The 27,652-nt window shown below is 53.7% G+C and overlaps 8 protein-coding genes across 8 annotated transcripts; 3 read left to right on the top strand and 5 right to left on the bottom strand.

Moving 5' to 3' along the window:
* Window positions 1-784: 784 nt before the first annotated feature.
* On the top strand, window positions 785-1,523 carry J4E86_000648 (uncharacterized protein; the record flags this gene model as incomplete). Its single annotated transcript, XM_051441221.1, has 3 exons — window positions 785-874; window positions 927-1,226; window positions 1,278-1,523. 3 exons carry the CDS (start codon window positions 785-787, stop codon window positions 1,521-1,523), a joined length of 636 nt encoding a protein of 211 aa, XP_051307392.1.
* A 638-nt stretch (window positions 1,524-2,161) lies between these two features.
* Window positions 2,162-7,136, top strand: J4E86_000647 (uncharacterized protein; the record flags this gene model as incomplete). The annotated part of the gene is made up of 5 exons (XM_051441220.1): window positions 2,162-2,355; window positions 2,406-2,645; window positions 2,698-2,932; window positions 2,979-5,279; window positions 6,048-7,136. 5 exons carry the CDS (start codon window positions 2,162-2,164, stop codon window positions 7,134-7,136), a joined length of 4,059 nt encoding a protein of 1,352 aa, XP_051307391.1.
* Window positions 7,137-7,629: 493 nt separating this feature from the next.
* On the bottom strand, window positions 7,630-8,754 carry J4E86_000646 (uncharacterized protein; the record flags this gene model as incomplete). The annotated part of the gene is made up of 2 exons (XM_051441219.1): window positions 7,630-8,515; window positions 8,633-8,754. The coding sequence occupies 2 exons, from the start codon at window positions 8,752-8,754 to the stop codon at window positions 7,630-7,632; spliced, it is 1,008 nt and encodes a 335-aa protein (XP_051307390.1).
* Window positions 8,755-9,325: 571 nt separating this feature from the next.
* J4E86_000645 (uncharacterized protein) lies at window positions 9,326-10,506 on the bottom strand (the record flags this gene model as incomplete). The annotated part of the gene is made up of 2 exons (XM_051441218.1): window positions 9,326-10,382; window positions 10,433-10,506. The coding sequence occupies 2 exons, from the start codon at window positions 10,504-10,506 to the stop codon at window positions 9,326-9,328; spliced, it is 1,131 nt and encodes a 376-aa protein (XP_051307389.1).
* Window positions 10,507-11,072: 566 nt separating this feature from the next.
* Window positions 11,073-12,889, bottom strand: J4E86_000644 (uncharacterized protein; the record flags this gene model as incomplete). The annotated part of the gene is made up of 2 exons (XM_051441217.1): window positions 11,073-12,214; window positions 12,394-12,889. 2 exons carry the CDS (start codon window positions 12,887-12,889, stop codon window positions 11,073-11,075), a joined length of 1,638 nt encoding a protein of 545 aa, XP_051307388.1.
* A 1,228-nt stretch (window positions 12,890-14,117) lies between these two features.
* J4E86_000643 (uncharacterized protein) lies at window positions 14,118-19,436 on the top strand (the record flags this gene model as incomplete). The annotated part of the gene is made up of 3 exons (XM_051441216.1): window positions 14,118-16,953; window positions 17,004-18,425; window positions 18,472-19,436. The coding sequence occupies 3 exons, from the start codon at window positions 14,118-14,120 to the stop codon at window positions 19,434-19,436; spliced, it is 5,223 nt and encodes a 1,740-aa protein (XP_051307387.1).
* Window positions 19,437-19,894: 458 nt separating this feature from the next.
* On the bottom strand, window positions 19,895-20,912 carry J4E86_000642 (uncharacterized protein; the record flags this gene model as incomplete). The annotated part of the gene is made up of 3 exons (XM_051441215.1): window positions 19,895-20,039; window positions 20,095-20,581; window positions 20,645-20,912. 3 exons carry the CDS (start codon window positions 20,910-20,912, stop codon window positions 19,895-19,897), a joined length of 900 nt encoding a protein of 299 aa, XP_051307386.1.
* A 3,140-nt stretch (window positions 20,913-24,052) lies between these two features.
* J4E86_000641 (uncharacterized protein) lies at window positions 24,053-25,950 on the bottom strand (the record flags this gene model as incomplete). The annotated part of the gene is made up of 2 exons (XM_051441214.1): window positions 24,053-25,737; window positions 25,791-25,950. 2 exons carry the CDS (start codon window positions 25,948-25,950, stop codon window positions 24,053-24,055), a joined length of 1,845 nt encoding a protein of 614 aa, XP_051307385.1.
* Window positions 25,951-27,652: the final 1,702 nt, after the last annotated feature.

Genomic DNA, 27,652 nt, shown 5'->3' with positions numbered 1-27,652 from the left:
GTATACCTCGTAGACCGCGAGTCTGGGTTTCGTATTCGCTATTAAGAGAATCTATATGCCCACGCGACGGATGTGCTTTTACTTTCAGCAGCTGTACCGCCGGCACTCGGTTTCCGGGTAGGTTGCATACAGCGCCACCAAGTTGTACAAGAATTCGTGATACTCGCATGTCAGCAAACTTCGCCAAAAGACATTGGCATTGGTGATGCCGAGAGTTCCACGCATACTGCACCACCTGGTGGCGCAGACGTACGATATTCAAAGAGCCGCCACGATTCTGGGTTCAATCTCCTCGCGCCCGGAAAGCTCAAATGAAGATGCTCCGTTGCTGTGATTCGGGTTAGGATTGCAGCTGGAAGCGAGATGCACGGCGGAACGAGGCTATCACATACCCCAGATACCGACACTTAGCCTGGAGGCTGGCTCAGAATGTATCCACACGGAACAATACTTCAGCTAAGCGGACAACACGAACTCAGCTGAGCAACTTCTGCGATTCTGGACCTATGAGCACGAGCGGGCCGCCGGTCCAATCGTACTCGATAGTGCCATTGGCACTTGGCAGCTGTTATCGTGGTCGGACTGTAGATATCGCCCAAGATGGTGTTGCCGCGGTAGTGGTTAAGACAATCAAAGGTAAAGAGCTGGCGCCGAGGGACTGGTATATAACCTGGTCCATATTCCCTTCCATGATCCTCATCCAGCTTCTACTCTCGGTCTCATCTACCACATCATCAGCTTTCCATCTAGCCTTCTCCGAAGACCATCTTTCCAAACTATCAACATGAAGTGGCTTCTTGCTCTCCTTCCCCTCGCGGCAGCAGCCCCTGCGTTCCCCAATGTCGAGCTTGGTGATGCTCCACCACCCGGTCAGGTACGAGAAGCTCAGATGGAAATTTCCGAAACGATCAACTCACGCAACACAGGTCAAGATTCGCGGTGTCAGCTATGGAGGAACTGGTTGCCCGCAAGGCACCATGAGCTCCCAGATCAACAGTGACAGGACTGTCATGACCCTCATCTTCGACGCGTATATCGCCTCGATCGGCCCCGGCATCGCCGTTACTGAGCAGCGCAAGAACTGCCAGCTGAACGTCGACATTGAGTACCCAGGAGGCTTCCAGTACTCCATTCTGTCCGCCGACTACCGTGGCTACTCTGCCATCCAGAAGGGCGTCTCTGGCACTCTCAAGTCTACCTACTACTTCTCCGGAGACACTGCTCAGGTAAGATCTATTCAAGTTCCAGTGGACCAGATATGCTGATACCCGAAATAGACCTCGACTGAGTATAAGTTCGACGGGCCAACCAACGGTGACTACCTCAAGCACGACGAGGCGGACAGCACCTCGGTTGTATGGGCGCCATGCGGCACCAACGGCATGCTCAACATCAACTCGCAGGTCCGCCTGACCAGCAGCAACGCCAGCGCCACTGGCCTCCTCACCACTGACTCTACCGATCTCAAATTCACCCAAGTCGTGTACGTGCAGTGGCAGAAGTGCACACCACCCAAGCAGTAGAAACTGATTGCGGTTGATGTAGGCCGAGACATTGGATCAGCTGGATTAGTGTGAACGGGCCATGGGTGGTGCGGGTGGAGGACTTGAGGTGGAGGCGGTGTTAGTTGGGAAATGGAATTTACGAAGATATGCCGGACGCATGTTTGATGTTTGCATGATAGTTGAATCCTTTTATGAGATGCGCATCTCTCATTTCACTCTCCACATGCTGTGATGCTCCACTTGCCCCTTTACGCAACTAACGACAAGAGAAAGGAGCGGATTGGGCTTGCCAAACAAGGAGGATAATGGTGGTACTCTTCTGGGATCGCACAGTCGGCGAAGTTCGCATTCATGGTAACAAGACAGTCGGGTGCACCCGTTGGCAGGACAGAGGTGATGTGGCGTGTGGTGTCGCAGCCACGTCGGAAATTGTGGGGATAAGAGGGCATTCTTGGCGGCAGGGTCGTGGTTGCCGCATTTAGATCCCTGTCTGTTTACCAGCGGCCGTGCGTCCCATAACAGAAGTTCCGGCTGGAACATCGTCATTGAGCACTCCAGCCCGCAACACCAAACCCTCGCTCGCGGCTGTTCCCCACGCTTTCAAAGGAGGCTGCGCAGTGCGATTGACCTGCTTTTTTCATTTCTTGGGCGCAGTCATGGCCGCCGCGGGCGCGTCTTCCATCTCCGTCACCGTACGAGTTCGCCCTTTCACTATCCGAGAGGCAGCCCAAGTCACGAGGAACGATGACCAGACGCTGTTCCTCGGAGACGGTTCGCTGGCGGGCTTGCCAGCGCCGAAGCTCCACAAGGGCATCCGGCCTGTCATCAAGGTCATGGACGAGAAGTGCCTGTATGGGATGTCACGTATCATTTCAAGGCATGAGGGCTGACTTGTACCAGAATCTTCGACCCACCAGAAGATAACGCTGTTCAACGGTTTGGACGATCAACAATAGGACCCCAGGGCAAGCGATCAAAGGACCAGACATTCGCATTCGACCGCGTCTTCGACGACACTACCTCCCAGGGCGACGTATACGAAGCCACGACGAAGCCCCTGCTGGACAGTGTGCTGGATGGATACAACGCGACTGTCTTTGCCTATGGCGCCACAGGTTGCGGAAAGACACATACTATCACGTATGTTCATGTACACCGCTAGTTACTCGCAGGAGGACTAACCTTTCAACAGTGGAACATCGCAGCAGCCCGGCATTATCTTTTTGACTATGCAAGAACTGTTCGAGAAGATTCAGGACATACAAGATGAAAAGGTCACCGAGATCACGCTCTCCTATCTGGAAATCTACAACGAGACAATTCGCGACTTGCTTGTAGAGGGCGGCAGTAAACAACCCCTGATGCTCCGCGAGGATGCCAACCAGGCTGTATCTGTCGCTGGTCTTTCCAGCCACCGACCACAGAGCGTAAGTAGGAGGGACACACTGCACGACAGGCGTCTAACAACCACAGGTCCAAGAAGTCATGGATATTATTGTCCGCGGCAACGAGTACCGAACTATGTCACCTACCGAAGCGAACGCTACCTCTTCTCGATCCCACGCCGTACTTCAGATCAACGTGTCCTCCAAGGACCGCAATGCCTCGGTCAACGAACCCCACACAATGGCTACCCTCAGCATCATCGACTTGGCAGGTAGTGAGCGTGCGAGCGCTACGAAGAACCGTGGAGAGCGTCTGACGGAGGGTGCCAACATCAACAAATCCCTGCTCGCGCTGGGAAGCTGTATCAACGCCCTATGTGATCCCCGAAAGCGAAACCACATCCCATACCGCAACTCAAAACTCACGCGATTGCTCAAGTTCTCTCTCGGTGGAAACTGTAAAACTGTCATGATAGTCTGTGTTAGTCCATCAAGCGCGCATTTCGATGAGACGCAGAACACCCTGCGTTACGCCAATCGCGCGAAGAACATCCAGACCAAGGTCACCAAGAACGTATACAATGTCAACCGCCACGTAAAGGACTACCTTGTCAAGATCGATGAACAGAGACACTTGATTGAGGAGTTGATGAAGAAGCAGAAAGATTTCGAAGGAAGCGCCTTGGTCAAGTTCCAGAAGCAGAGCGAAAAGAAGGATGGCATCCTGCGAGACGCTGTGGTACGCTTGCGCCAGGCTTATGCGGACTCTGAGCCCGACCGTCGGGATCGGTTGAATATGTCAAAGACCTTGAAGCTGGCCGAGAAGCGCATCTCGATGATTTCGGCATGGATCGCAGCATTCGATAACGTGAAAGATGTTCGCGAAAACGAGGAGATGCCCGCTCAAGTTACAGCAATGAGAGATACCGCAGTCGGAATATCCGCAGAACTCGAACAAACGCGACAACATTGCCATAGGCGATTGGAGCGTACCGTATGGACGAGCAAAATGGACACAGCGCTGCATGTTGGACTGAAGGGTCTGGCGGAGGTGGACGGCAATGCTGACGGCCATGATGCTGCCAACCTGACAAGAGAGTACGAGCTTCTCAAAGCCAACGCGGATCGCGAACAACTCAATGCTCTGTTGGACATGGAAAAAGGCGGCGATGCTGCCATCGTCCAGGTGTTGGTACAGGCGCACATCGAGACCGTCACAATCCTAAGCCAGATCACCCAAATGGATGAAGCCCAAGCAGTCGAAGCGGCGAGGAAGCTGCTTACGAAGATTATGAATTCTTGTACAAACGCGACTTCGCAGGTTATTCGGCCAGACGGTGGCCTGCCAGTCACGGAGTTCTTCGAGCCAAGCCACAGAGGCACACCAAAAAGGAGGAAGCCAGTGAACATCATGGAGCCGTCTCCCATGCGACCAATTGCTTTGCCAACACTGGCGGACGCGCCGCATCTTACATCATCGCCAATGAAGTCATCACCACGCCGAAAGTTGATGGCAGGAGCCAGGAAGAGCGTCCAGTTCTCGCCGATGAAGAAGAAGAAGTCTCCGTCAAAGACGAAGCGTGGAGTCCGTTGGAGGGATGACACTGAGAATGGTACCCTCGCCGAATTCCAGAAAACGCCGGAACACCTAGCAGGAACGCCAACACATTCGTCAACCCCAGTGCCAGCACCGACTTACTCGACAGGCATCCCCATACCGAAATACGATGGAAGCGGTGGCTCTTCGCCTATCCCTACACCACCGAAAGCCTCTGTGGATTTGAAGGGCTCATCGCGCTTTGCGGTCGGCGCGCTGTCTAAGCGTTCGGACGGATCCCCCACATCTCGTTCCAATAACGCATATGGCTCGGATTCCGATGGTGCGTCGCCTCTCCGCGACATCTACAACAACGCTCGCACTTCATCCTTGAGCAATGTAGAGAACGCCTCGTCGGGCCCCGCGCGAGAAGGAGACAGCGGCCACTCCAGTTCAGAGGGAGAGAAATGGACGCCATCAGACGCCCGACAAATCGGACACGCAATCAAGCGTCGTTCTTCCACGAACGGTGGATCTGTACCTGTGAACCGAGCGCATCGTCGTCGTAGTCCGACAGCAGCGACTATTGGCAGCCCGCCCAACGAGAACTCCCTTCTCTCCGCGGGTGCGGCACGTCGCATGGTCAAGTCTGTCCACGAGGCTGACTGGAAGAACAGCGTACTCAGCCCACGGGTTACGCCTATAATGAAGAGCGCTGTAAGGCGCACTACCTTGGCGAACGTCGGTGACGATCGACCTCGGGAGGCACCACCCAGCCTGAATGCGCGAGCGCCTGTACGGATCACTAGTGGTTCTTCGTCCAGAGGTAGCCTCATGCCTAATTCTAAGAGCGTCTGGCGTTGATGTACCTCTTGCTAATTGGGGCATTAGGTGGTTGGAGACGCCACCGTTGGGGCTTTTAACGACTTTTTCGCTTTTCGTTGCTCACTACTTGCACTCTGTTCTTTTCGATTTGGCGATGTTCTGGCGCCAGGTTATTCTCTTGTGCATCTGTCTCATTCTCAAAACCTTGGAAAACTCCATCTAGAAGCATTAACGATGGCTTGGGTCGGTGTTTGGGTAATCTTCCTGCCTATGGCAGTTGCTGGGGCGTATTCAGTTGCGATTGCATTGGGATGTACTTGTATGCGTGTCTCGAATATTGCGTAGTTTTCCTGTTACTAGCATCATTTCAACGTTTCACGATCATCTTTTTTGGTCTTTTTTGTTCAGCTGTGCCTGATGAGTGTCTACTTTCAATGAGCAATGTCAACATGTCGGTACAACCTCGCAATGTGACTAGAACTACTCGCCCACTCACCAGGTGATAGAGCAAGACATCGACCACAGCAACTGAGCCAGACTCCACCACCTACACCGAAATCCTCAGCCCTGCTACTTTCTATTTACTGTCACTCTGATTTGCTTTCCTCGGGCGCAAGTAAAATCTAGGTGACGTGCCGTTTGTTCTGCAGAACCTGACGCACTCTTCTTCACCGACCCTAGCGCTGGGTCCGCTGGCATCACCAAGTTGAGCATCGACCGCGCTATCCAACGCCCTTACGTAGCTCGCAGCGCCCGCACCATCACAGGTAAGCAAGCCACGGTGTTATCACTTAGTCCATTGACACCAACACAGCAAAGATGCCACCGAAGCCAAAAACCCCAAAGGCCCCGAGCCGTCCCGCCGCCGCCCCCAAGAAGAAAGCCGACACGCCAAAGGATCCAACTTCTAGTCAGCCCGCCAAGAAGAAGCCCAAGATTGCTCGGAAACGCAAAAACGACGGCAATGACGATATTCTCGCTCCCGGAACGGATCCGAAAAGCTTCGTGCAATTACACAAAGGCGAAGGCCAGGTCGGCTCCTACGCCATGTTCGGCCGCCGGGACGGGTTCCGCAAGTACATCCTGTCCAGCCTAGTGCTGAATGCCTATACCAATTCTTACACCGACAGCGGAAGAATCCAAGTGCGCCAGAGGGACGTACTCGAGTATATCCGTGACCAGGACGATAGAATGAAGTCGGAGGCAAGCCCCATCGACGTATACCCAAAGCAGAGCGACAATATCCACGCCGTTCAACGAACCGCCCTCGCATGCGCACAGCTCTACAGACAGGTTGAGAGGGCTGCTTCCGGGCAATGGCCATTCGACCAAGAGCAGGAGAAGAAGGCTGTCAGCGCTTTCGAGTCCCTGACAGGAAGACAAGCATCGGCTTTTGACCGTTCGGACGTGAGCGTGAAGAGCTTCGGCCCCTACATCAAGTACGGAGAAAGCGACCTAGAGCCATACAGCCGCGCGTTCAACGTGATCTTGTGTCTTTCGTGGTCATTGAGCCCCAAAGTATGGAGCAAAAGGTTCGAAAATGCCAAGTGGGACGAGGAGGTCCGCTTTAGTACAGCTCACGTCCCGCATTGGATGCGGGAGCGAGACGGCACAAAGAAGACCGCCAAAGCCCCAGACCAAGCAACAAATACATCCGAGCCGCCCAAACCGAACCCGGAAGTGCTTGTATCTTGGAAGATGACTTCCCCTTTACCTAAACAACGAGAGCTCACGGAATGGTTAACAGAAACCGGGCTGGTCGACAACATCCCAAGTGAACTCCCGAGAACAGTCAGGCCGACAGCAACCCGCGCAGAAGTCCGCGACATCATCCGAGCAAAGTTTCAGTTAGATCTGAACCAGGCCCAGATCGCAACGCTCTAGGTGAAGAGCTCGATGTTGAACATCATGAGGCAAGATTGGAGCGCCGTGCAGAAAGAGCTATGGTCTGGAAGCGATTCAACCCCAGTTGTCGAGATGACCTTGATTGACGTTGTCTGATACATCCTCGTCGAAGGTACTAATAAGGTGGAACATTAGTAGGCGTGGCAGCAACAACAACTTTTGTACCTAATAGAGTTTTAGCTCACAAGTCTATGTAGTCTGTTGCTCTCTATACGTGCTTACTATGTAACAAGGATGATAAGCCTGTATGCTTTAAAGCCTATTATACTCTTTGTTTTGTAACTGTAGTCCTAGTTAAGATACTCCCGGCATACGTAGTGCACGTAGAATGAGACTTCCCGGCGATCATGTAGGCGGTACGTCCAGCATCATCTCAACGTTTCACGGTTATCTCTTATGCTCAACTGTGTCGGATGGATGATGACATCCACCATCTCCTAGGTCTCATTGCATCGCTACCACAACTTGATCTTTACAACTTCTCATCTCCAATTTTAAACACATACTTGACTCCACTCGCCTTGCCATCCCTCAAATTCTTCATACCCGTCTCGACTCCCTCCAGACCACCAGGAATAACCTCATGCGGATGCGGCTTGAACCAACCCTCAGCCAATCCCCTCGCCATATACCGGAACATGATGAACGCGTAATCCGCATCCTCCTTGTGCGCCGAGCCCACCATCGTCTGAGTCTGCTGCACAGTCTCGGGAATACCTTCATACGTCTTACCCGGCAGAACAAGCGTGAGCTTGCCCGTGGGCTCTAGCACCTGCACAATGTTTGTGTAGGAGTTGTGTTCCGATACAGCGTCATACGCGTACTGCAGTTTCTGTCCCTTGAGCGCATCTTTGATGCCCTTGACGACCGCGTCATCACCCTTTCGGTAATCGACAATCGTGTCGCCCTTTGAGCGGTCGATGAGTCCCTCGACGAACTTCTCTCCCCTTCCTGCTACAGCGATGATGGGGTGGATGTTTGCGCGCGATGCTAGTTTAATCGCGTATGCTCCGACTGCACTCGCACCGCCATACACAACCAAGGGCGTAGGTTCCTGTGCGGGAGTCCACGGGTCGGGCAGACCCATGCGTTGGTGCAGTCCAATGGCTGCGGTCATGGCAGCAAGGGGTAGGGTCGCTGCTTCCTCAAAGGACACGGAAGTTGGGATGTGGAAGGTGGTGTGGGCCCAGCCTACTGCGTACTCGGCGAAGGAACCACCCGGTGTCATCATCTCGTGGAAGGAAGCGACGCGATCTCCGGGCTTGAACTCGTAGACGTTGGCGCCGACGCTGTGGACGTAGCCGGCGATGTCGTCGCCGGTGTTGAAGTTAGGCTTCATGTCGTAGGCGGGGATTTTCCTGCAACATACGTCAGTGCGTGATGGACTGAAAGGAGAAATATTGGAATGGGAGACAACGTCACGTGGATATTGTGATCGTGCAGGTAGCACGGGGGGATTCGGGAAGTAGACGTACCAGTCTTTGGGGTTACTACCAGAGTAGACGACCTTGATGACGACTTGGTTGGCTTGTGGCTCGGGGACGGCGACATCCTTGATGGTGACCGAAAGGTCTTTTGCTACTTGTGCTTCCTTCATCCTGACAGTTCTTTCTTTTACAAGACCTTTTTCAAAATGCGTAGATGAATTAAGATAGATAAAGGATACAATGTGCCGTTAAGTTATGTGGGTAAAGATGCCCCCCCAAAACGAGGCGGGGCTTCCAAGCATCTTTATATCCAAACAACATGATCCTGAACATTCCACCGTCCGTCGTCCGACATCAGGAACGCGAATATGTGGAGCTGGTATTAATAATGACGAATGTGGGGTTTAGTGTGCTGGGTGGAGTAGATCTAGCCCTGGAGGTTGTTGGCGACGTCGATGATGCGACTTTTCGGTATTCGCTTTTGGTGCATAGCCGAGATTGGCCGGATGGGATGATCGGAAGCTGGGCACCTGGGGTTCCTCCGATATCATTAATCACAGACTGGCAACCCGTCTTGCATCTACTCTACGCACGTAACGTATTGTACTATACCCTGGCATGGAACAAACTGCGCAGGTAAGTAGTGAGGAAGACACAGATGAAATCTTAAGCTCGCTCAACGCCCGGGAATCGACCCGAAACCTAGGATCGAGCAAGCTATCCGTTTTGTAGCCAACAACTCTATAGCTTCCCCTGTATCTTGTTCCCCAACACCTCCTCCCTCCTCCGAACATCCACATCCCGTGGCCCTTCCTTCTTGAACTTCGTTGTAACAACCCATTCCCTGAGTCCCGCTCTTCCCTGTCCCTGGCTTTCGACCTCTTTCCCAGGCCGATCAAGCACCAAAACAGCGGTGTTCTTATCTACGCCGCCAACACCATCCTGCCCAGCCTGCCCATATTCTCCTTTGCCGAGAGCAAGTGGAGATATGCAAGCTTCAGCAAAAGACACTTCAGGCTTCCCGTCGTACATGCGCGGCTTTTGTAGGAAGTCAAGACACTTCTCGCGCTCGAGTTGTAGCTCCGCCAGACTCGGTGTGGGCGAAGAAGGCGACGTGACACTTGAAGCCAAGTACGGAGCCAGCAGCAAGGTAAGCAAGAACTGTGGTGGGAATAGGATAATCCTGTTTTGCCGCGCCAGGTCGATCCATTTGTTGGGTGGCAGGAAGCGGGCAGCGGTGTGCTCAATACCGCCATCGTGTGTAGGTTTGGGTATGACAATCTCGTCCTCCTCTTCCAGTCCCGAAGACGGTGGTGTACCCTTGGGCGCGGCGTGCTTCGTCGGAGATACGGAGCCAAGAGGGAGGAAGTAGATGTACATCTGCGTAGTAAAGCGTTTGGGCACGTTGGGAGGCGTTACCCAGCGGGTAAACGGAATCAGAGCTTCGGTATCAGGAAGTGCACCCCATTTCTCCAACAAGTCTCCAAACTTGACCTTCCCACCGTGTACATCTCTTCGGCCTTGTTCTCGCTCTTCGTCGCTTATCTCGGTGAACAGCTTCCCGGTCTTTTTGCTCTTTGCGAGTAAGATGCCGCATTCCTCGAAAGTCTCCCGTACGGCTGCCATACGATACGCGGGCCCATCTTGATGTCTTCCCGGGTGGTCTTCGTCGGGGATCTCGCCGTCATGGGTTTTGGAGAGGGCGCCACCGGGAAAGACGTGGGCGGACGCGAAACTAGAGGCTTTCGATACGCGGTGGAGGAGCAGGACCTGATTCGTAGGGGATATGAGCAAGACGCTATATGTGTTAGCATCTCGATATTGGTAGACATTGTGATAATCGCATACCTCGAGCTAGGCCGTGGGACCTGTGGTGCCTTTGACGCCTGCTTCGACGGCTTGTGGTCTGCAGGCGAAGACATTTTGCGCTTTTGGAAGCAGGTCTTGGAGAGTTGAGCAGACTTCAGATAGGGAGCAGTTGGTAGTGACGCTGACGATCGCGCACCGAGCTTCGCCTGTAATATGGAGTGCGATGAGCTTGCGGCGACGGGGCGTGGAGAGCAATAAGAGCGTAACGCAGTTGATCGACCTTTAGCCAGGAGGAGAGCAGTGGAACTCAGCTTTGGCATATCCGGCGACAAAAGGAGCCGACAATGGCGGTCGGCGCGTCATGATGGCTGGCATGTGGTTGGTGTTGATGCGCGGGGAGGTGCCGAGGTTAGGAAGTAGCTCGAGCAGTGACAGGGTGCCCAAGAGTCGACACACCGTCAGAACTCCGGCAGCGCTTCGCGTCACTCAACAGAAGACATTTCTTGATTTTGATCGTAAATGAACATAGTTCGTGGTATCATTGCTTTTGGCCTATCCATTGCTCCAAAATAAGAACATAAATCGTCTTCGTATCGCATGTCTAATGAGGGAACCTAGCAATCCAGCCAACCACCCACTAACGCCCTCCCAATGCATTCCGTATATCATCTTCGATCGTCTATGAGTAGAGCTTCTTGTCGAAGCTGTGCAGACCGTGCACGTTACCCTCAGCCTGTGCACTGGCAGTGCGCAACTCGAACCTGACGGTGCCGTTGGCAACACCCTCGTGAAGCTCGGTAAGGCTCTTGATGCCAATATCCTGTAGCGAGTGCTGAACACCAGCCATGAGGTAGGGCACAAACTTGGTGATCGAGCCACGGTCCTGGACGGATCCAGACACACCTTGGGCAACCAGAACACGGTCACCCTCAGAGAAGTAGCGCGCGGTACCAGCGTTGCTGGCCTTGGAGTCGGCAGCGCCAGCACCGGCCTTCTTGTCCTCCATGGCGGCGATACTGCCCATACCACGGTAGGCCTTGACGAGCTGACCATCGCGGCTGACAAAGTACTCACCAGGAGACTCAGTGGTACCGGCGAGGAGACCTCCCATCATAACGGCTGATGCACCCATGGCGAGACCCTTGACGATGTGTCCTACGTTCTGGATACCGCCATCTGCGATGCAAGGCACGCCGAAGCGCGATGCGAAAGAGGTGACATTGTACACCGAAGTGGCCTGTGGCCTTCCGACAGCCATGACTTCTTGTGTAATGCAAGCACTTCCGCTACCCATGCCGATACGGAGACCGTCAACACCAGCGGCGATGAGACCAGCAGCCTGCTCGCGAGTGACGACGTTTCCGCCAATCACGTCGAGCTGAGAGTACTTCTCCTTGATGTACTTAATCATCTCGATCTGGTACATGCTGTTTCCCTGACTGCTGTCGAGGATGACGATGTCGAGACCGGCATCGACGAGCTTCTGCAGACGGATCTTGTCCTCTGGCCGGGTGCCGATGGCAGCCGCGGCGATCAGCTGCTTGGAGTGTGGCAGCTTGGACGCAAGCGGGAAGTTGAGGTTCTTCATCAGGTCGGAGCGAGACAGGAGCGCAATCAGGTTGAAGCTCTCATCCACGATGGGAAGCTTTCCCTTCTTGGACTTGTTCAGGATGTCGTTGGCCTCCTTAAGCTCAACGCCGTGGCGAGCGGTTACGAGGTCCGTGGACATGACTGCGGTGACCGGGTCGTCCAGCTTGTCGTGGAACTGGATGTCTCGGGGGGTAATGATACCGACGAGCTTGGAGCGGAGGGTGCCGTTCTCTATAGTCCACTGTCAGCGAATGCATCTCGACAAAATTGACAAAGCGTAGCGTTTGTGAGACATTTCAGATACATTTTCTCCACAGTACGACGGAATCGTTGCGGATGAACGAAAGTTAAATTGAAAAGGTAATCATCATAAGGCAAACACGGGGATAAGAGTGTAGAGTCTGACTTACCAGTGACTGGGAAACCACCGAAGCCCCACCTCTCCTTCAGTGCCTTGGCCTCTCCGACTGTGGTATTGGGAGAGATGACGACGGGGTCCAGGATGAAGCCGTTCTCGAAGCGCTTGACCTTGCGGACCATCTCGGCCTGGTCGTCCTGAGAGCAGTTGTGGTGGATCACACCGAGACCTCCAAGAAGGGCAATGTGGATCGCCATGTTGTGCTCAGTGACAGTGTCCATGGGCGAGGAGACAAAGGGCGTCTTGAGCGAAATGCGCTTTGTGATTGGGGTGTCGAGGGCGACTTCGGCGGCCGGGAAGCCAATGTAGCCAGGAAGCATGAGGAAGTCATTGTAGGTTAGGCCGCCGTTCTTCTTGGAGTCGATGAGCGTCTTGATGTCGATGCCATCGCGCTCGGGGTACTCGTTCTTGAGGATCTCAAGAGCCTTGGTGTAGTCCAAGGCGTCGGCGGCCGTGTTGGTCATGGCGTCACCGTTGGAGATGGGCATGATGGGTGGTAGAAAAGAAACTTCTCGGGGACTTGAGAAGGGAAAGAGGGGTATCACTGAAGGAAACAGGCCGTCGTGCTCAGCAAAAGACTCTGGCCGGGGAAAGTTGAGGGCTTTCCCAAGAAGAAAAAAGTTGGAAGAAACTGGCGGCGCGGAAAGAATTTCTGTGGGCTCCTTCGCCAAGGCTCCTGCTTCAGGTGACCCCGCCTTTTAGCGCGACGACGACGCGTCCGAAGGGGGATCGATGTGCAGGCAGTACTGCAGTCGACATATACTGCTGTACACTGTATGCGCGAAAGACACATATCAACATATGCTGGACATGTCAACAATAGTCGCAGTGGTCAGTCTTTTGGTAAGGTACGACGTTTCCATTAGCAATAGCATCTAGTGCATTTCATTCTTACCTCGTTAGCACACTCACGTGGTGCGCGCGACGTTTGGACTTGCACGGTACCGACTGGGAGCTCCCTTATAGTGACAGGTCGACGAGTCGATAATTGGACGCGTCCAAGGGGTGCGCTAGGCTAAGGTTCAGGTTCAGAACGCGATAGCTCACCGTGCGAGCTGTAGTAAGGCTGTCGCCGTTGATGGCGCCGACGTCCTTGTCGCCCTGCCATTCAGGCATCATGGCCGCTACGCGTACATGGGCTTCCGGGATGGTCGATGAATGCGGACATGATGGTGAAGTGAAGTGGTCGGCTCGTCCAGACATGGCGATGCAGCAGTAACAACACGGTAGATGCGACAGTGATGCAGCACTAGGATGTTGTTTTGAGGGATTCCCGGTCCGTGTGACGGGAGTCGGGATGGATGATTTTCGCGGCTGGAGATGGGTTTCTTGGGGTGGTTGGCGCGACAACAGGCCGGCAAGCCCTCGCAGCCTGAGTAAACATCCGCAAAAGCTTGGACGACACACGTCCGCTTCCAGTTTCAACGCCGCTGCCTTTCATCTACTATACCCAATTTCCCTTTCCCGATTCCCATTCCTCTTCGCCCGTGCAGAGTAAAAGTGCGCGCTTGGTCGCAGGGCTTTAGACTGTCGCTTGATCTCGTTCGCGATTTTTGTTTTCGGCGGCAGGCGCATCCATATCTCTTGTAATTATCGCGGGCCTCCATGACGGTCTCTTGAGCCCCGACGCCAACGCCATCACCATCTTCTTTGTCCTGTACGACGCATGCGGTGTAGGACTGGGTCGCAGTAACGCCCTCGACTGTCGCGCTCGCCATGAGTTACCTGACTGCCCCACGCTCGAGACCAGGCCACTCGGCAACATCGCCCTCCCCGCTCCGCCAGACATCGACCGCATCCAATGGCTCCTCCAACCACTCGAACCAGTACCCGCCGAGCCGCTCCAGCACGCAGTCGAGCAATGCCTCCAGCGGCTTCGGCTCGCTTTCGCACCGGCGCGGGCTGAGCGAGGCGACTGCCCTCTCGCGCCCGCGCACAGAGGACTACTTCGGCTCGGGCGAGACAGACCCTTCAGACACGTTTATGAGCATGCGGAAAGCGCTGCGACCGCTGCAGCAGGCACCTTCGAACCCGCCCTCGCCCGAGAAGCAGAGCCCCTCGTCACCTGACAAGTACATGCGACCGACGACGCCCGTCTATCCGCCATCGCCTGAAAAGCTCCTACGCCCCGCAACATTCTCGAATCCGCCATCGCCAGAGAAGCTCCTGCGCCCCGCGAGTGCTAGCCCGACCCGAAGCTCCAGCCACCTGCGATCACACAGTGTCGAAAACCTCTACGCCCCGTACGATGGCTCCACCTCGCCGACAGCCAAACCGCGCCCGCTATCGCTAGCAGTATCGCGAAACGACTCCGTACGCGCGCCCACCCGCGACCACTCGTCCCGACCGCTATCAACTCACCTGGAACGACCGGAACTTAAGAGCTTCCAGAAGTCATCCACGGGACATCTACGGACTCTATCCAAGTTCGCCGAGGCTGGAAGCGATGAGGACTTCGCCATCAAGTCCCCGGAGCAGCAGGTCGTGGGTCTCAATGGACGGAGAAGGTTGCAGCGGCTAGAAACACCACAAAAGACGGCGTCCACTTGGTCAAGTCGGAACTGGATGGACCAACAGCGCCAGTTCTTGCAGGCCTACGAATATCTCTGTCATATCGGAGAAGCCAAGGAGTGGATGGAAGACATCATCGAGACGGACCTCCCGCCTGTCGTTGAACTGGAGGAGGCACTGCGAAACGGCATCACACTAGCGGAGATTGTTCAGTCCATCAAAGGACAACCGCTGCGCATATTCCGCGACCCGAAGCTACAGTACCGGCACTCCAACAACTACGCTCACTTCTTCAAGTTCCTGTCCGAAGTCGAACTCCCCGATCTCTTCCGCTTCGAACTGGTCGATCTCTACGAGAAGAAGAACGTACCCAAGGTCATCTACTGCATTCACGCGCTCTCATGGCTTCTGTTCCGAAAAGGCATTGTCGACTTCCGAATTGGCAATCTAGTCGGTAAACTCCAGTTCGAGGACCACGAATTGGAGGCTACACAAAAAGGTCTGGACAAGTCTGGTGTTAGTATGCCCAACTTCTCAGGCATGCAAGCCAACTTCCAAGTCGAGCCGGAACCGGAGCCAGAGCCAGAACCAGTGGAATCTGAGGAAGACCGCATTGACCGCGAGCTTGGAGAGAACGAGGACATCATACTAGATCTTCAGGCTCAGATGCGCGGTGCTCTCGTCCGAATCCGCCTCGGGATGGTGATGCAGGAGCTCTGGGACCATGAGCACCTCATCGTGGATTTGCAGGCACGCATCCGTGGCGATTGGGCTCGACAAATCTCCACCTACCGCATGGACATGCGCCGTTTCGCAGTCACTCTGCAAAGTGCAGCGAGAGGATTCCTGGTCCGATCGAGGCTCCAGGGTGAAGAACAGTTTTGGCACGCCAATGAGGCCCAGGTCTTGAAGGTGCAGAACCTGTTCCGTGGGCGCAAGGCCAGAGCGCAAGTTCAGTACACCAAATCGAAGATCGAGCGACACGAACACGGCATACGGCAATTCCAAGCAGCCATCCGAGGAGCGCTGGAACGACTACGTGTGTCCGACCGATACGAAAAAACCCGCGATACCGAACCATCCGTTATGCATGTGCAGGCTATGATTCGTGGCGCTCTTCTACGCCAGCAAGTCGATCGGGAATGGGCTGAGCTACAACAGAATGAACCTGAGGTCGCGCAACTCCAAGCCGTCGCAAGAGCAATGCGTGTCCGCCAGTCATTACGTGCCGATCAGGAAGGTCTTCGTCAACACGAATCTATGATTACAATGTTGCAGTCAACTGCCCGAGGTCTTCTTGCTAGGAAGAAGGACGCCGCAATGCAGAAGAAGCTGGTAAGCACGAATGTCAATTGGTCTGGTCTTCAGTCCCAAGTTCGCGCCAATGTCTTGAGAAACTCTGTCAAGCAGATCCACGAGGCGCTTCAAGCCGAAGTACCTCAGATCACCGATCTACAAGCTGTCGCAAGGGGTGGCACCATGCGTGCAGAGATCACAGAGATCCTCACGCTTCTGCACGAACAAGAAGACAACGTTCTTTCGCTTCAGTCACACATTCGCGGTTTCCTTTCGCGACAGAAGCACTTTTCTGATCTCAAGGCACTTCAGGCGCAAGAACCCACCATTCTAGACCTCCAATCGGCTTGCCGAGGCTTCATGCAACGCCAACGGACCTACGAGACTCTTTGCGAGCTCAATGCTCAAGAGCCCGAAACCGTCGATCTCCAAGCCGTGGCACGTGGTATGCTGCTCAGGATGCAGATCGGTATGCAGCTTGGTCAAGTGGAAGAGCACGAAGATGCGATTGTCGAACTACAGACCCTGGCGCGCGGTTTGATGATCCGCCAGAAGTTTGCAGAGAAGCAGCAGTTCTACAAGGAGAATATGGAGAAGGTCATCAAAGTGCAGAGCTTCATCCGTGGTCGTCAACAAGGTGAAGCCTACAAGAGCTTGACCAGTGGCACAAACCCTCCAGTGTCGACTGTCAAGAACTTTGTGCATCTTCTTAATGACAACGACATCGACTTTGATGAGGAGATTGGTAAGTCGCTCTTTGGTTACTGCAGCCATGTCTTACTAACGGAATGTCAGAGTTCGAGCGTCTTCGCAAGACTGTAGTACAGCATGTGCGCCAGAACGAGCTCGCCGAGCAGTACGTCGATCAACTGGACATCAAGATTGCGCTTCTCGTAAAGAACAAGATCACCCTTGACGAGGTCGTCAAGCACCAGAAGCACTTCGGTGGCAACGTCGGCACCCTACTCAGCAGCAAGGACATCTCGTCAAAGGACCCCTTCGATCTCAAAGCACTCAACAAGAACTCGCGCCGGAAGCTGGAGCAGTATCAGGAGCTTTTCTTTGTTCTGCAGACCCAGCCTCAGTACATGGCGAGACTCTTCAGGCGCGTTCGTGAACAAAATCTCGCAGAGGGTGACATCAAGCGCATCGAGCAGCTGACCATGAGTATGTTTGGTTTGGCCCAGAAACGCAGAGAAGAGTACTGGCTGTTGAAGCTACTCACAAGATCGCTGAAGGAGGAGATTGAGGGCTGTGCGAACCTCCATGAGTACCTTCGTGGCAACTTCTTTTGGTCCAAATTGTTCGCCAACTACGTCCGGTCACCGCGAGACCGAAAGTTCCTCAAAGATGTTCTTGGAACTGTCATTCGTGAGAATATCATTGAGAATGAGCACCTGGACCTTGAGAGCGACCCGATGCAGATCTATCGTTCCGCCATCAACAACGAGGAGCTCCGTACCGGCCAAAGTAGTCGTCGCGACCCGAATGTCTCGCGAGATGTAGCACTCAAGGACCCCGAGACACGTGGTACTTTCATTCACAACCTGCAAGATCTTCGCGATGTTGCTGACCAGTACTTTACGATGTTCGAAGAGGTACTCCACCGGATGCCATATGGTGTAAGGTATATCGCACAGCAGATGTTCGAAGAACTACGCTTGAAGTTCCCCTACGAGGCGCAAGAGCAGCTTCTACAAATCACCGGCTACTGGGTATGGAAGGCTTACATTCAGCCTGCTCTATTGCAACCTCAGCACTGGGGTGTGGTGGATCGTGGCCTGTCGCCAGTGATGAACAGAAACCTTGGAGCTGTTGCCAAGGTCCTCAGTCAGATCGCCGGGGGGAAGCTGTTTGGTGGAGACGATCTTTACCTGCAGCCTCTCAACAGCTACATCACCGAAGCAATCGATCGCCTACAAGATATCTGGTCGAACATGATCAACGTCCGTGCCGCCGAAGCTCAGTTCGAGATTGACGAGTTCAACGATCTATTTGCAAGAACCAAGCCGACACTCTACATCAAGCTCGCAGACGTATTCGCCATTCACAACCTCGTCATCGAAGATCTACCAAGTTTATGCCCCTCTCAAGACGATCCACTCCGTGAGATTGTCCGTGAGCTCGGTAGCGCCAAGAACAACGAGAACGAGCTTCTGCACGTCAGCTCCAGCGAAATCACATTGACCCTGAACCCCAAGTACCATGAGCAAGAGGGTAAGTTCTTCATCCACTTGCAGTTACCACTTACTGACTTTCCTAGATCCCGACTCTGCAATCAAATCCCTCTTCATGGAGACCAAGCGCTACGTGCTGTACATCATCCGCATCCAAACCGGCGCCAACCTCACCGAGATCATGTGCAAGCCGGTTACCCCCGATGACGAGAACCGCTGGGACGCTCTCGTCCGTGAAGAGATCATCGCGCAGCGGAAAGATCGTTCGCGGAAACAGAGCAACGTAGTCCGATCTTCTGCCGCTTCGACTTACACGCAGGATATGGGCTCCAACTCTGTACTTGATCTTGACTACCCCACACTCAAGCAATACTGTCTGGAGAACATGGTACAACTCCAACGCGCAGGCCGCATCTCGCACACCAACAACTACCAAGACCTACTCAACGCCATCGCGGTCGATATCCGCACCAAGCACCGAAGACGTATCCAACGCGCCAAGGAGTTGGAAGGAGTACGCACTACACTGGCCGCACTCGACGAGAAGGCACACTTCCTAGAGTCGCAACTCAAGTCCTACAACGACTACATCGAACAAGCCATGGTAACGCTGCAATCGAAGAAGGGAAAGAAGAAGTTCCTCCTTCCCTTCACCCGCCAATACAACCACCAGCGTGAACTCAAGAACAGCGGTCGCGAGTACCGCTTCGGTTCCTTCAAATACTCCGCCCGCAACCTGGCCGAGAAGGGCATCCTCATCTCCTGGTCTGGATACCACGAGCGGCAATGGGACCGCATGGACATTACCATCTCCAGCAACCAAACGGGTATCTTCGAGATCCAAGGTTCCCAGGGCTCCATGATGATCCCCGGTGCTTTCGCCGAGGTGCCCCTCGACGGCCTCCTCCAAGCGCAATTCGACAACCACCAATTTATGAATCTCTTCGGCGAAGGTGCTCGGGGTGGCGCGGCTGCCGGCGACGGTGTCGCCAGAGTCAATGTTAATCTGTTTTTGCATTTGATCTTCAAGAAGTTCTATCGGGATGAGTAACGGCATGCATGCAACGGCGGTGTTTGATGGTGAAAGATGGGGTAACCGTGTTATACCTTTTTCTTTTTCTGCTTGTTGTTTCTGCATTTTATGGATGGTCGGGGGATCGGTGTTTTCTCTTTTTGTTTGGTTACGACCATGATGATATCGTTCGTCGCTTGACGCTTCTTCTTCTTCTTCTCTTCTCTTTCTCTTTCTTCTTTTGGAATGATACATACATATCCTAGCATAAATGCATCTTACATAATTTGTACTCAGAGTGTTGCCGCCTGTTCCTCTAATGGAGGCTTTGTGATTTTGGATTCGTGATACTGGCCTACGAAACCACCACTGATATTACAGTCATAACCATGCATCTATGACAAAGCACGAGGAAATTTCATCGGTATCGAGCTCCCAAGCCTTGAGCTACTGATCTCGAACGTTTTACCCCGTCCATTTGGCGACAATGCTGCGATCTATCTGCGCATATGTTCCGTTACCCGGCCGTACCGCTTTGTGCGTGCTGACTTAGGAACCCACCAGTTTTCAGGCAGTCCCTTATCGGTGATTTGTCCGGTGTTGGCAGGCGATTCAGTCTGTGTCGCCTTGGAGACCGAATTCCTTAGGGCCAAATTAGTATGCGTATGAACAAAAACCAGTTTTCGCGATGACTTACTGTTGCTTCGCCCTCTTGTCTGCCCTCTCTTCGTATTGCCGCAGCTCCATTGGACCTGCCTTCCGCTTGTTGCTAGAGACGTTCTTGTCCTGTTTTGCAGAATCTGACTTCTGTTCCATCTCTTGCTCCATCTCTTGCTCCATCTCTTGCTCCATCTCTTGCTCCATCTCTTGCTCCATCTCTTGCTCCATCTCTTGCTCCATCTCTTGCTCTTGCTCTTGCGCCTTGGCCGCCTCGAGCTCAGACCGTCGCACGAGTGCTGACCGGACCTTCTCAAGCGCCTCTCCAACCGTGCTGTAATCAGAAACATGTCCGGGCTGTTGATTGGGAATGTCGTGAAAGAGACCGACTGCCAATGTGTTGTCGATAATAGGTACGTAGGTGATCTTGCGTTCTCCGGTGGCCAAAAGCAGGTTCCTGAATCCTTTCGCATTCTTCGATGTCTTGACTATTTGTTGGAAGGCCCTCACCCAGACACCAAGTGATTCTACTTCAGATTAGCGATCGTAACTCCGTATGCACTGGTCTATGGTTGGAAGCATGGTCTTACTCTTCCTCCAGATATCATGCCCGTATGACTTCACCAAGCTTCCCAGCCTCTTGAGCTCCTTCGAGTCTGTGGACGCCATGATGACATTGACGCTTTCTTGGTCCACAAAGAGCGCCGCTTTCGCGCACTGGTAGAACTGATGGGCGCTTGTGAACTGAATACTGTAATTGGTGAAGGGTCGGATCTGTGTGGGGCTTAAAGCGCTGAATACGTCGCCTTGGTCGCGGATGAAGACTGCTTCTGGGTCTTGAGGCCTCGTGAGCGGCATCATATCGTTGTGGGAGGTTGTCAAGGTTAGGGAACAGATGAAGTTGGAGCGAGGTTTATATAGGCCAGAAAGGTTGGAGATAACGCATGCCGCAGTCTCTCACCTTGGACACACGCCTTTACCTATCGCACGCGTCGCAATAACTAAGCCTTGATGCTTATGTACATGTTGCTAAGTTGCCCGTGAACCTTCTAAGCATCGTAGAACAGAACTTGGGCGGGCGATTCATCGGTGCGCGGCTGCCAGAAACGCAGAATCAGGCTGGTGGTTGTATTCGTGTCCGCGGTCGCTGATGTATATGGGTAATAGGTCTTGTGACTCCATGTCGCAAGTCATGCTACTGTTCTTGACAGGTTGAGAGGAGAGAGAGAGACAGCTAGACTTGGTTGCTCAGTCATCTACTTATGTGAGCGGAGATGCCTACGGCTCTCGCATTTTGTTGTCTATCACCTCGTAGCTCGACCTTCACCTCTGTCGATGGGTGGCCAAGGCCCAAATATAAGCGGCCAGTGCGACAGCTTCGCGTGCGCCTAGGTTCCACGCCTCTTACCTGAAGACGAACGTCTTGTTGAGATAGTTGAGACCGTGGCGCATTGTCGTGTAATTCAGCACGCCGTCAGTTCCCCTACAGCTGCGAGTTGAAGCGAGGTGAACAATGAACCGGGCGTACTTCTCTTTCGAGATCCTGATACAATATCTCAACTACATGTACTGATCTTACGACGAGCACTCCTATGCTGTAGTATCGCATCTTACCAATAATATGTATCCCGACATTGTGAAGTTCGAGCCGACGTCACTGCACGTGTCCGATCACAGCCTAGAGACCCCTGAACACACGTTCCACGTTCTGCGGATCGCGCACGAGCCATATCCCGCCACTTCACCGTCCCATGTCCAAACTCGCTCAAACGCGACTTTTCACCGACACACGAGTATATAGGATTACAAAATTGACTTCCTTTCGCCTTCGGGCATTTGGTCAATTTGAAACGATACAGAGAAGATTAGCATGGCCCCTGCACTAAGGATGACACGCTCAATCAAAGAGAAGCTACCATTTTTTTGGTAATTTCTGTGGCTCGAAGACAACCAAGATTCGGCCTGTTCGAACCACAGCGGTAGCAGAGGGCGACGACAGTAAAAAGGCTGCTCTCTTTTTGCTCAAGCAGAGCGCTAGACAGGAGGCGGCTGGGTCAGCGTGCAACAGGTTTCACGGACGGTGCAGGGACCATGTCAATCTTACCGCCTTGTGTGACCATGAACATCACTTGCCAGAGTGCCGGTATATGCGGACGTAATCATGATGGGTATATTGTGTCGTCGTATCTGGGTAGAGCCTGGAGGTATTCGCGAATATTCCCAAGCGCAAGTTGAAATCCGGAGGACTATGTATCCTCCAGCCTATATTATCATTTCGCCGTCTTCGCCATCAACACCGCCTGTGTCCTCCCCGTCATCCTCATCCAGGTCTTCCAGTGGGTAGGTGAGGATAGCTGCGACGTTCCCGAGGCCTTCGAGTCGCTTCCCGCTCTCGTGTAATGAGCTGAGCACCCTGACTTCGCCACCCTCCACATCCCGCACTTGGTCGACTAGCTTCACCCATCGTCTCCTCTCTTTCACATCTTGTGCGCGGAACAGGGCGTTATTGATCATTAGCACCCCACCACCGCGCCCGACTGCGCCTTTGGCGACGGCGCGCTCCACCTCGCGCGGGCCGTACCACGCCCGACCGTCGTCTTGTCGCATGAGTGTGTTGAACTTGTCCATCAATGCCGTCTCGCGCGCGAATTTCGTGTCGGACAGCTTGTTCGTTATCGCCGGCGACGAGAGCACCTCATTGAGTGAGTGTACGTGCGCCGATGACGAATGCGCGATGATTATCGTAGGTATGAGGGCCATGAGCGGCTTGTTGGTGGTCCGTGTCGCTTCCTCTTTGATGTACTGTAGAAACGCCGAGGCTACGAAGCCTGGACTGGCGAGGAGGAGCGGGAGCGTCTTGCCTTGGGGTGTGCTGGAGGCATTCGGTAGGTCGATTTGCCGTAGTAGCGTCGAAAGCGTCGTCGAGAAGAACCTGTCCATGCCTTTGCTGTGCCCGTCTACGCCACCTCTCCTCTTTCTGGGTACAGAGACCTCGATCTTTTGCCGTAGTATCGTCTGATGCTCAGTGATCATGCATATGTTCGCGGTACCTTCTCCCAGTACAACAGCCCAAAGTTCCGCTCGTTTCGACGCGTCGCATGCCTCTTTTAGTTGTTCCAACGCGACACTATCCCAACCGTCGGCTTTTTCGATGGTAAATTTGCGATTTAGCTCCAAATCCAACGTGTGATGTTGCCCTAATTTTACGTGCTCATTCTCTTTTGCTACGCGCCCAGACACATGGAGTTGTCCGGAGCCAATATCGAAATCGGTCGAGGTTACTGCGATCGTGAGGTCTAGAGCGATTCGTTGCGAGGACGTTGAGCCGGCGTCAGATGTCTTCGAAACTCGACGAACTGCCTTGGCGCGTATTTGGTCGTGTTCTTGGATTAGGTTGTACGCGTGCCACTGGGATTGCTGTCAGTATGCGCATGCGTATAATTGTGTCGCGCTTACCATATCCTCTGGCTCCTCAGGCAGCAGGGTGACGAACCCCGCGCCAGTTTTCTGCTCGATTTGGCTCTTGAGTAACTTCATGATAGCGTAGCCCGACGTATACGTAGATTTGAAACTGGAAGTTGTGATTGCGGCGGAGGCAATGTAGCAGTCGCGCGTAGTTGTGCGCAGCCTGAACTTTTGGGAATGTAGTGACGCAACCGTGGGATGGAGGGGCACTACTGTAGTGGGGCCGACCCACTCACGCGTTCAACGAGTGGAAGCTTGTTCGCAGTCACCGAAGGATTGGTACGCGCCGTCGAATCAAACACAGCTCCTCATTACTTCCTTCAATATTATCTAACCCGGGATCCTAAGATCTCAGTGTGGCCTGGAGGTATTCACTGAGTTTGGTGGCATCAAAAGAAGGTGATCGGAGGAATATAGTCCTCAAAGCAATTTTGAACAATGCAACTTTTGCATGCGCTCACAGCTCATGTAGTCGCTAGATGCATTAAAGTAACTAAGTATATACAAGAAGAAGTTCAATCCATCACCACGCTCTACCTCGACTTGATGATCTCAGCAGCCTTCTCACCAATACCGTACATGGTAGCCTGGAGATGGCAAGATGGGATGATAGGGATGATAGAAGCGTCAATAACAGACAGATGCTGTGTGCCGTAAACCATCAACTTGTCGCTGACACAGCCACCGTCCTTCTCGGGCATCATCGGGCAAGAGCCAGATGGGTGAGCGAGAGTAGGGGACAACATCGACTGGGCAAGCAGGGCATCGTAAATCTCCTTGTCGGAGGTGTATTGAGCACCAGGGACGGTCTCGGAGATCTTGTGGCTGGCGAGCTCGGGGCGGGCCCACACGGTGCGGAAGAATCGCATACCAGCGGCCATGACCATACGGTCGATGGGGTTGACAAAGGCGTTGTAGACGACGTTGGGAGGGCCGTTGGGGTTCTTTGCGTCGATGTAGACGGTACCACGCGACAGGGGCTTCTCGACACCGACAAGACCGTATGAGCCGTCCGCGGGAACGGGGAACTCGGCCACGGCGGCATCCTTGCGGCCGAAGATGTCAGCAATGACTGCACGCTGCTTAGCAAAGCCCTTGGCGAGCTGCTTGCTGTTCTTGTAGATGCTAGGAAGGTAGTCGGTGGCGGTCTGGCTGTTAAGAGTGCTGATAAGAGACTTGAAGTCCTTGGTAATGTCAGGCAGGGAGATGAAAGCCAGGGCGTTACCGCGGGCATAGGTGTAGGGACCAGTCTTGTGCTCAACGTACTGCTCCCAAGCGGAAGCGTTGAATGTCGCGTTGGTCATCAGCGAGTTCTGGTTAGGGAAGTAGTTGGAAGTGGTGTTGAAGACAACGGTGGCGTAGGGGTGGTCCTGGAAGTTGGAGCCTACAGCATCGAGCTCAACCTTGACGTCGATACCGGCAGCCTTCAGGACGAACTTGGGGCCAATACCACTGAGCTGAAGGAGCTTAGGTGTCTGGATAGCGCCCGCAGCCAGGACGACCTCTTTCTTAGCGTAGAAGGTGGAAGTCTTTCCAGTCTTGTCGGTAACCTCGACACCAGTAGCCATGAGCGGCTTCTTCTTGTTGTCAAAGACGATCTTGTCGGCTGTGGTGCCTGTGAGGATGTGGAGGTTGGCACGAGTCTGAATGGGGTCGTAGTATGCGTAGCGAGCATGTGCGCGGCGTCCAGTGGTCGCATCCATTGTGTTGGCGTACCAGGAAGGACCGTAGGCTTCGCCGGCGTTTCCATCCTCTGGGATGTAGACACCAGTGGCCTTCCACGCCGCCCAGTAGTCCTTGATATCCTCATATTGGTTGGATGTGATTGAGACGGTCAACGGTCCGTTACCGTAGGTCGACTCATCCCAAGTGATGTTGAAGTCTTTGACAACATCGGGAGTTGGAGGTTGGAAAGTGGTACCCTTGATGAAGGCCTCTTCCATTCCCTTCCAACCCCATCCTTTGTTGCCGAGAGCCTCCCACGCATCGTAGTCGGCGGCTGAGCCGCGGTCGTAGACCATGCCATTGATGACAGATCCACCACCGAGGACCTTGGCAACAACAACCTGGTACGATGTGTTGCCGATAGCCGGCTCAGGTAGGGAGTTGATGTTCTCCCAAATCAAACCAGCCGCAGAGGTCAAGTCATTGGCCTTGTATGGGATCTTGGTTGCATCGGTATCGACGTTGTCACCCGCTTCAACGACAAGGACAGTCTCTGGGACTGATGTTAGTGAAGTTTTCGACAAAGTCTGGGGCTGGAACACATACTGCTCTTGTCCTCAGTGATGCGGTTGGCAACAATCAATCCAGTGACACCGCCTCCAACAATGACATAGTCATACTGGGGCTTAGCGGCGGCACCAAGAACTGGCGACAGGATTACAGCAAAGAGCTGAACAGCAACGGCTAACCTAGAGAATACAGGCATCTTGAAGGTCCAAAATATTAAGTTTAAACGAAAGTAAATTTGGATGCGCGCTGCAATGAACCTGTGAGGGTGTGCAGCCACTAGATGCTTTATACGGACCGAACAAAGTACTTACTCGCTGCTCGCATTGGTCGAGAACATGTTCGCCACATGGGAAGGCCTACATTGCGGTGTTATCTTACCGAATCCATCCAGGAATTGATCGACCCACTAATACCGCGAGGGCGAACAATAGTCTGGTAAATTGTTTGTATGCCGTGGCGCGGCGCTGGCGGTTGCCATGTACAGATTTGTTCTAGAATGCGGACGTTAATCCTTCTGGTAGGGGTTCAGTAATCTGAACCTATAAACAGGCCGCATAGGGATCGTACAATTACAACTCCCTGACTCCCGGTGAACATCAGGGACTTGTGGGCACCGTTGCGGTCCGGGGCCGGGGTGCTAACGTTCTTCCACCAGAGAGATCAGGCTCATGACCGGCCAGCCGCAGCAGCAGTGAACATGGAAGCGAGGTACGTTCGGTGGTCTGATGAAGATGTGGGCCAATGAAAATCTCTGCGGCTCGTCGTAGAGAGCGCATCGTACAGAAGGACCGAGTTAGCGATTCAGGGTGTTCTTGCCGGATGTAGGCCCCACTTTTGGACGGGAGACAAGACATGGACAGATGTCCTCGGCCCCAGACCAGCATGTGATTGAGTTCAAGCTACAGCTCTGGCAACGGCAGCGGCGTACACGTTAAAAAGCTGGGGTCGGCACTTTCTGAGAACGCATTATGGCTTCGGAGATTTTGCAAAGGACTGCAGCAAAGGATGCCGCTCCTCTGGAACACGGCAGGTACATTGTTGCGGGATATGCAGCGTAATAAGGCCACCAGGAGACCTCGATCCTTAATTCGCCATCTGAGACCATCTCGGGGAACCAGGTACCATGATTTCGGAGAGTGGACGCGATTCGGGATCGATGGCCACCTCGCTTGCAGGAAACATACCGCTAAGCTTCCGATCCGCGTATCATTGCCTTCTCTTCTGCCGTATCGATAGCTTTATGGTGTCTTCGTCCATGGTGAGGAATGCCAGCGCGACGATGTCCACGTTGTCGTAGTCGACACTCAGATGCAACATGAATATCGGAAAGGCATATTCTCATGGGCGCACCATGGACTCCCTCCGCACGGCTGGAGTTGCGTCAGGATACTGAGTCAGGCGGCCCGCGGAGTAGTAAAGACCCGGTCCCCTTCAGCTCAATATTCTGCGTTCTTCCCTGTAGACTGAGTCTTAGGCCCGATTGCTGCTGCGCATCGGCCCACACATGCGGGCCAACGAGGAGAGCCCGAGGAAGGAGTGTGAAGTATCTTCTCTTTGGGCTCAGCCGCACGTTGACATGACATTGCGACACTTTGCAGGTCGACGATAGGGAATGTCGCAGCGCACATAATGGAATGTTCTTTTTGTCACTAGGTAGAGCGCTAGAATGAGAAGAAGGTCTTGGGCAGCTAGCGCCGTGAAAGGTGGCTTCGGTTCGTTCTATGTACCGGTGAGTTTGAGTATGCGGAGAATTCGCCCTGCATTTAGCTCATGCGCTAGCCGCACTAGCACCTCTAGCGCCGTTTGGCCTGGCACTCGCTACCACCTCTTCCACCATTCCCATCTCATGGTGCGATAGACGAAAGATTGCGCAACGTCCATGCGGCAACCCCGAGCAC

This window comes from Alternaria arbusti, assembly GCF_024043155.1.
Source record: "Alternaria arbusti strain BMP 1465 chromosome Unknown scaffold_1, whole genome shotgun sequence".
Classification (NCBI taxonomy): Eukaryota; Fungi; Ascomycota; class Dothideomycetes; order Pleosporales; family Pleosporaceae; genus Alternaria; species Alternaria arbusti.
The sequence above is the reverse complement of the archived record's forward strand: the minus strand, read 5'-3'. Positions and strand labels throughout refer to the sequence as shown.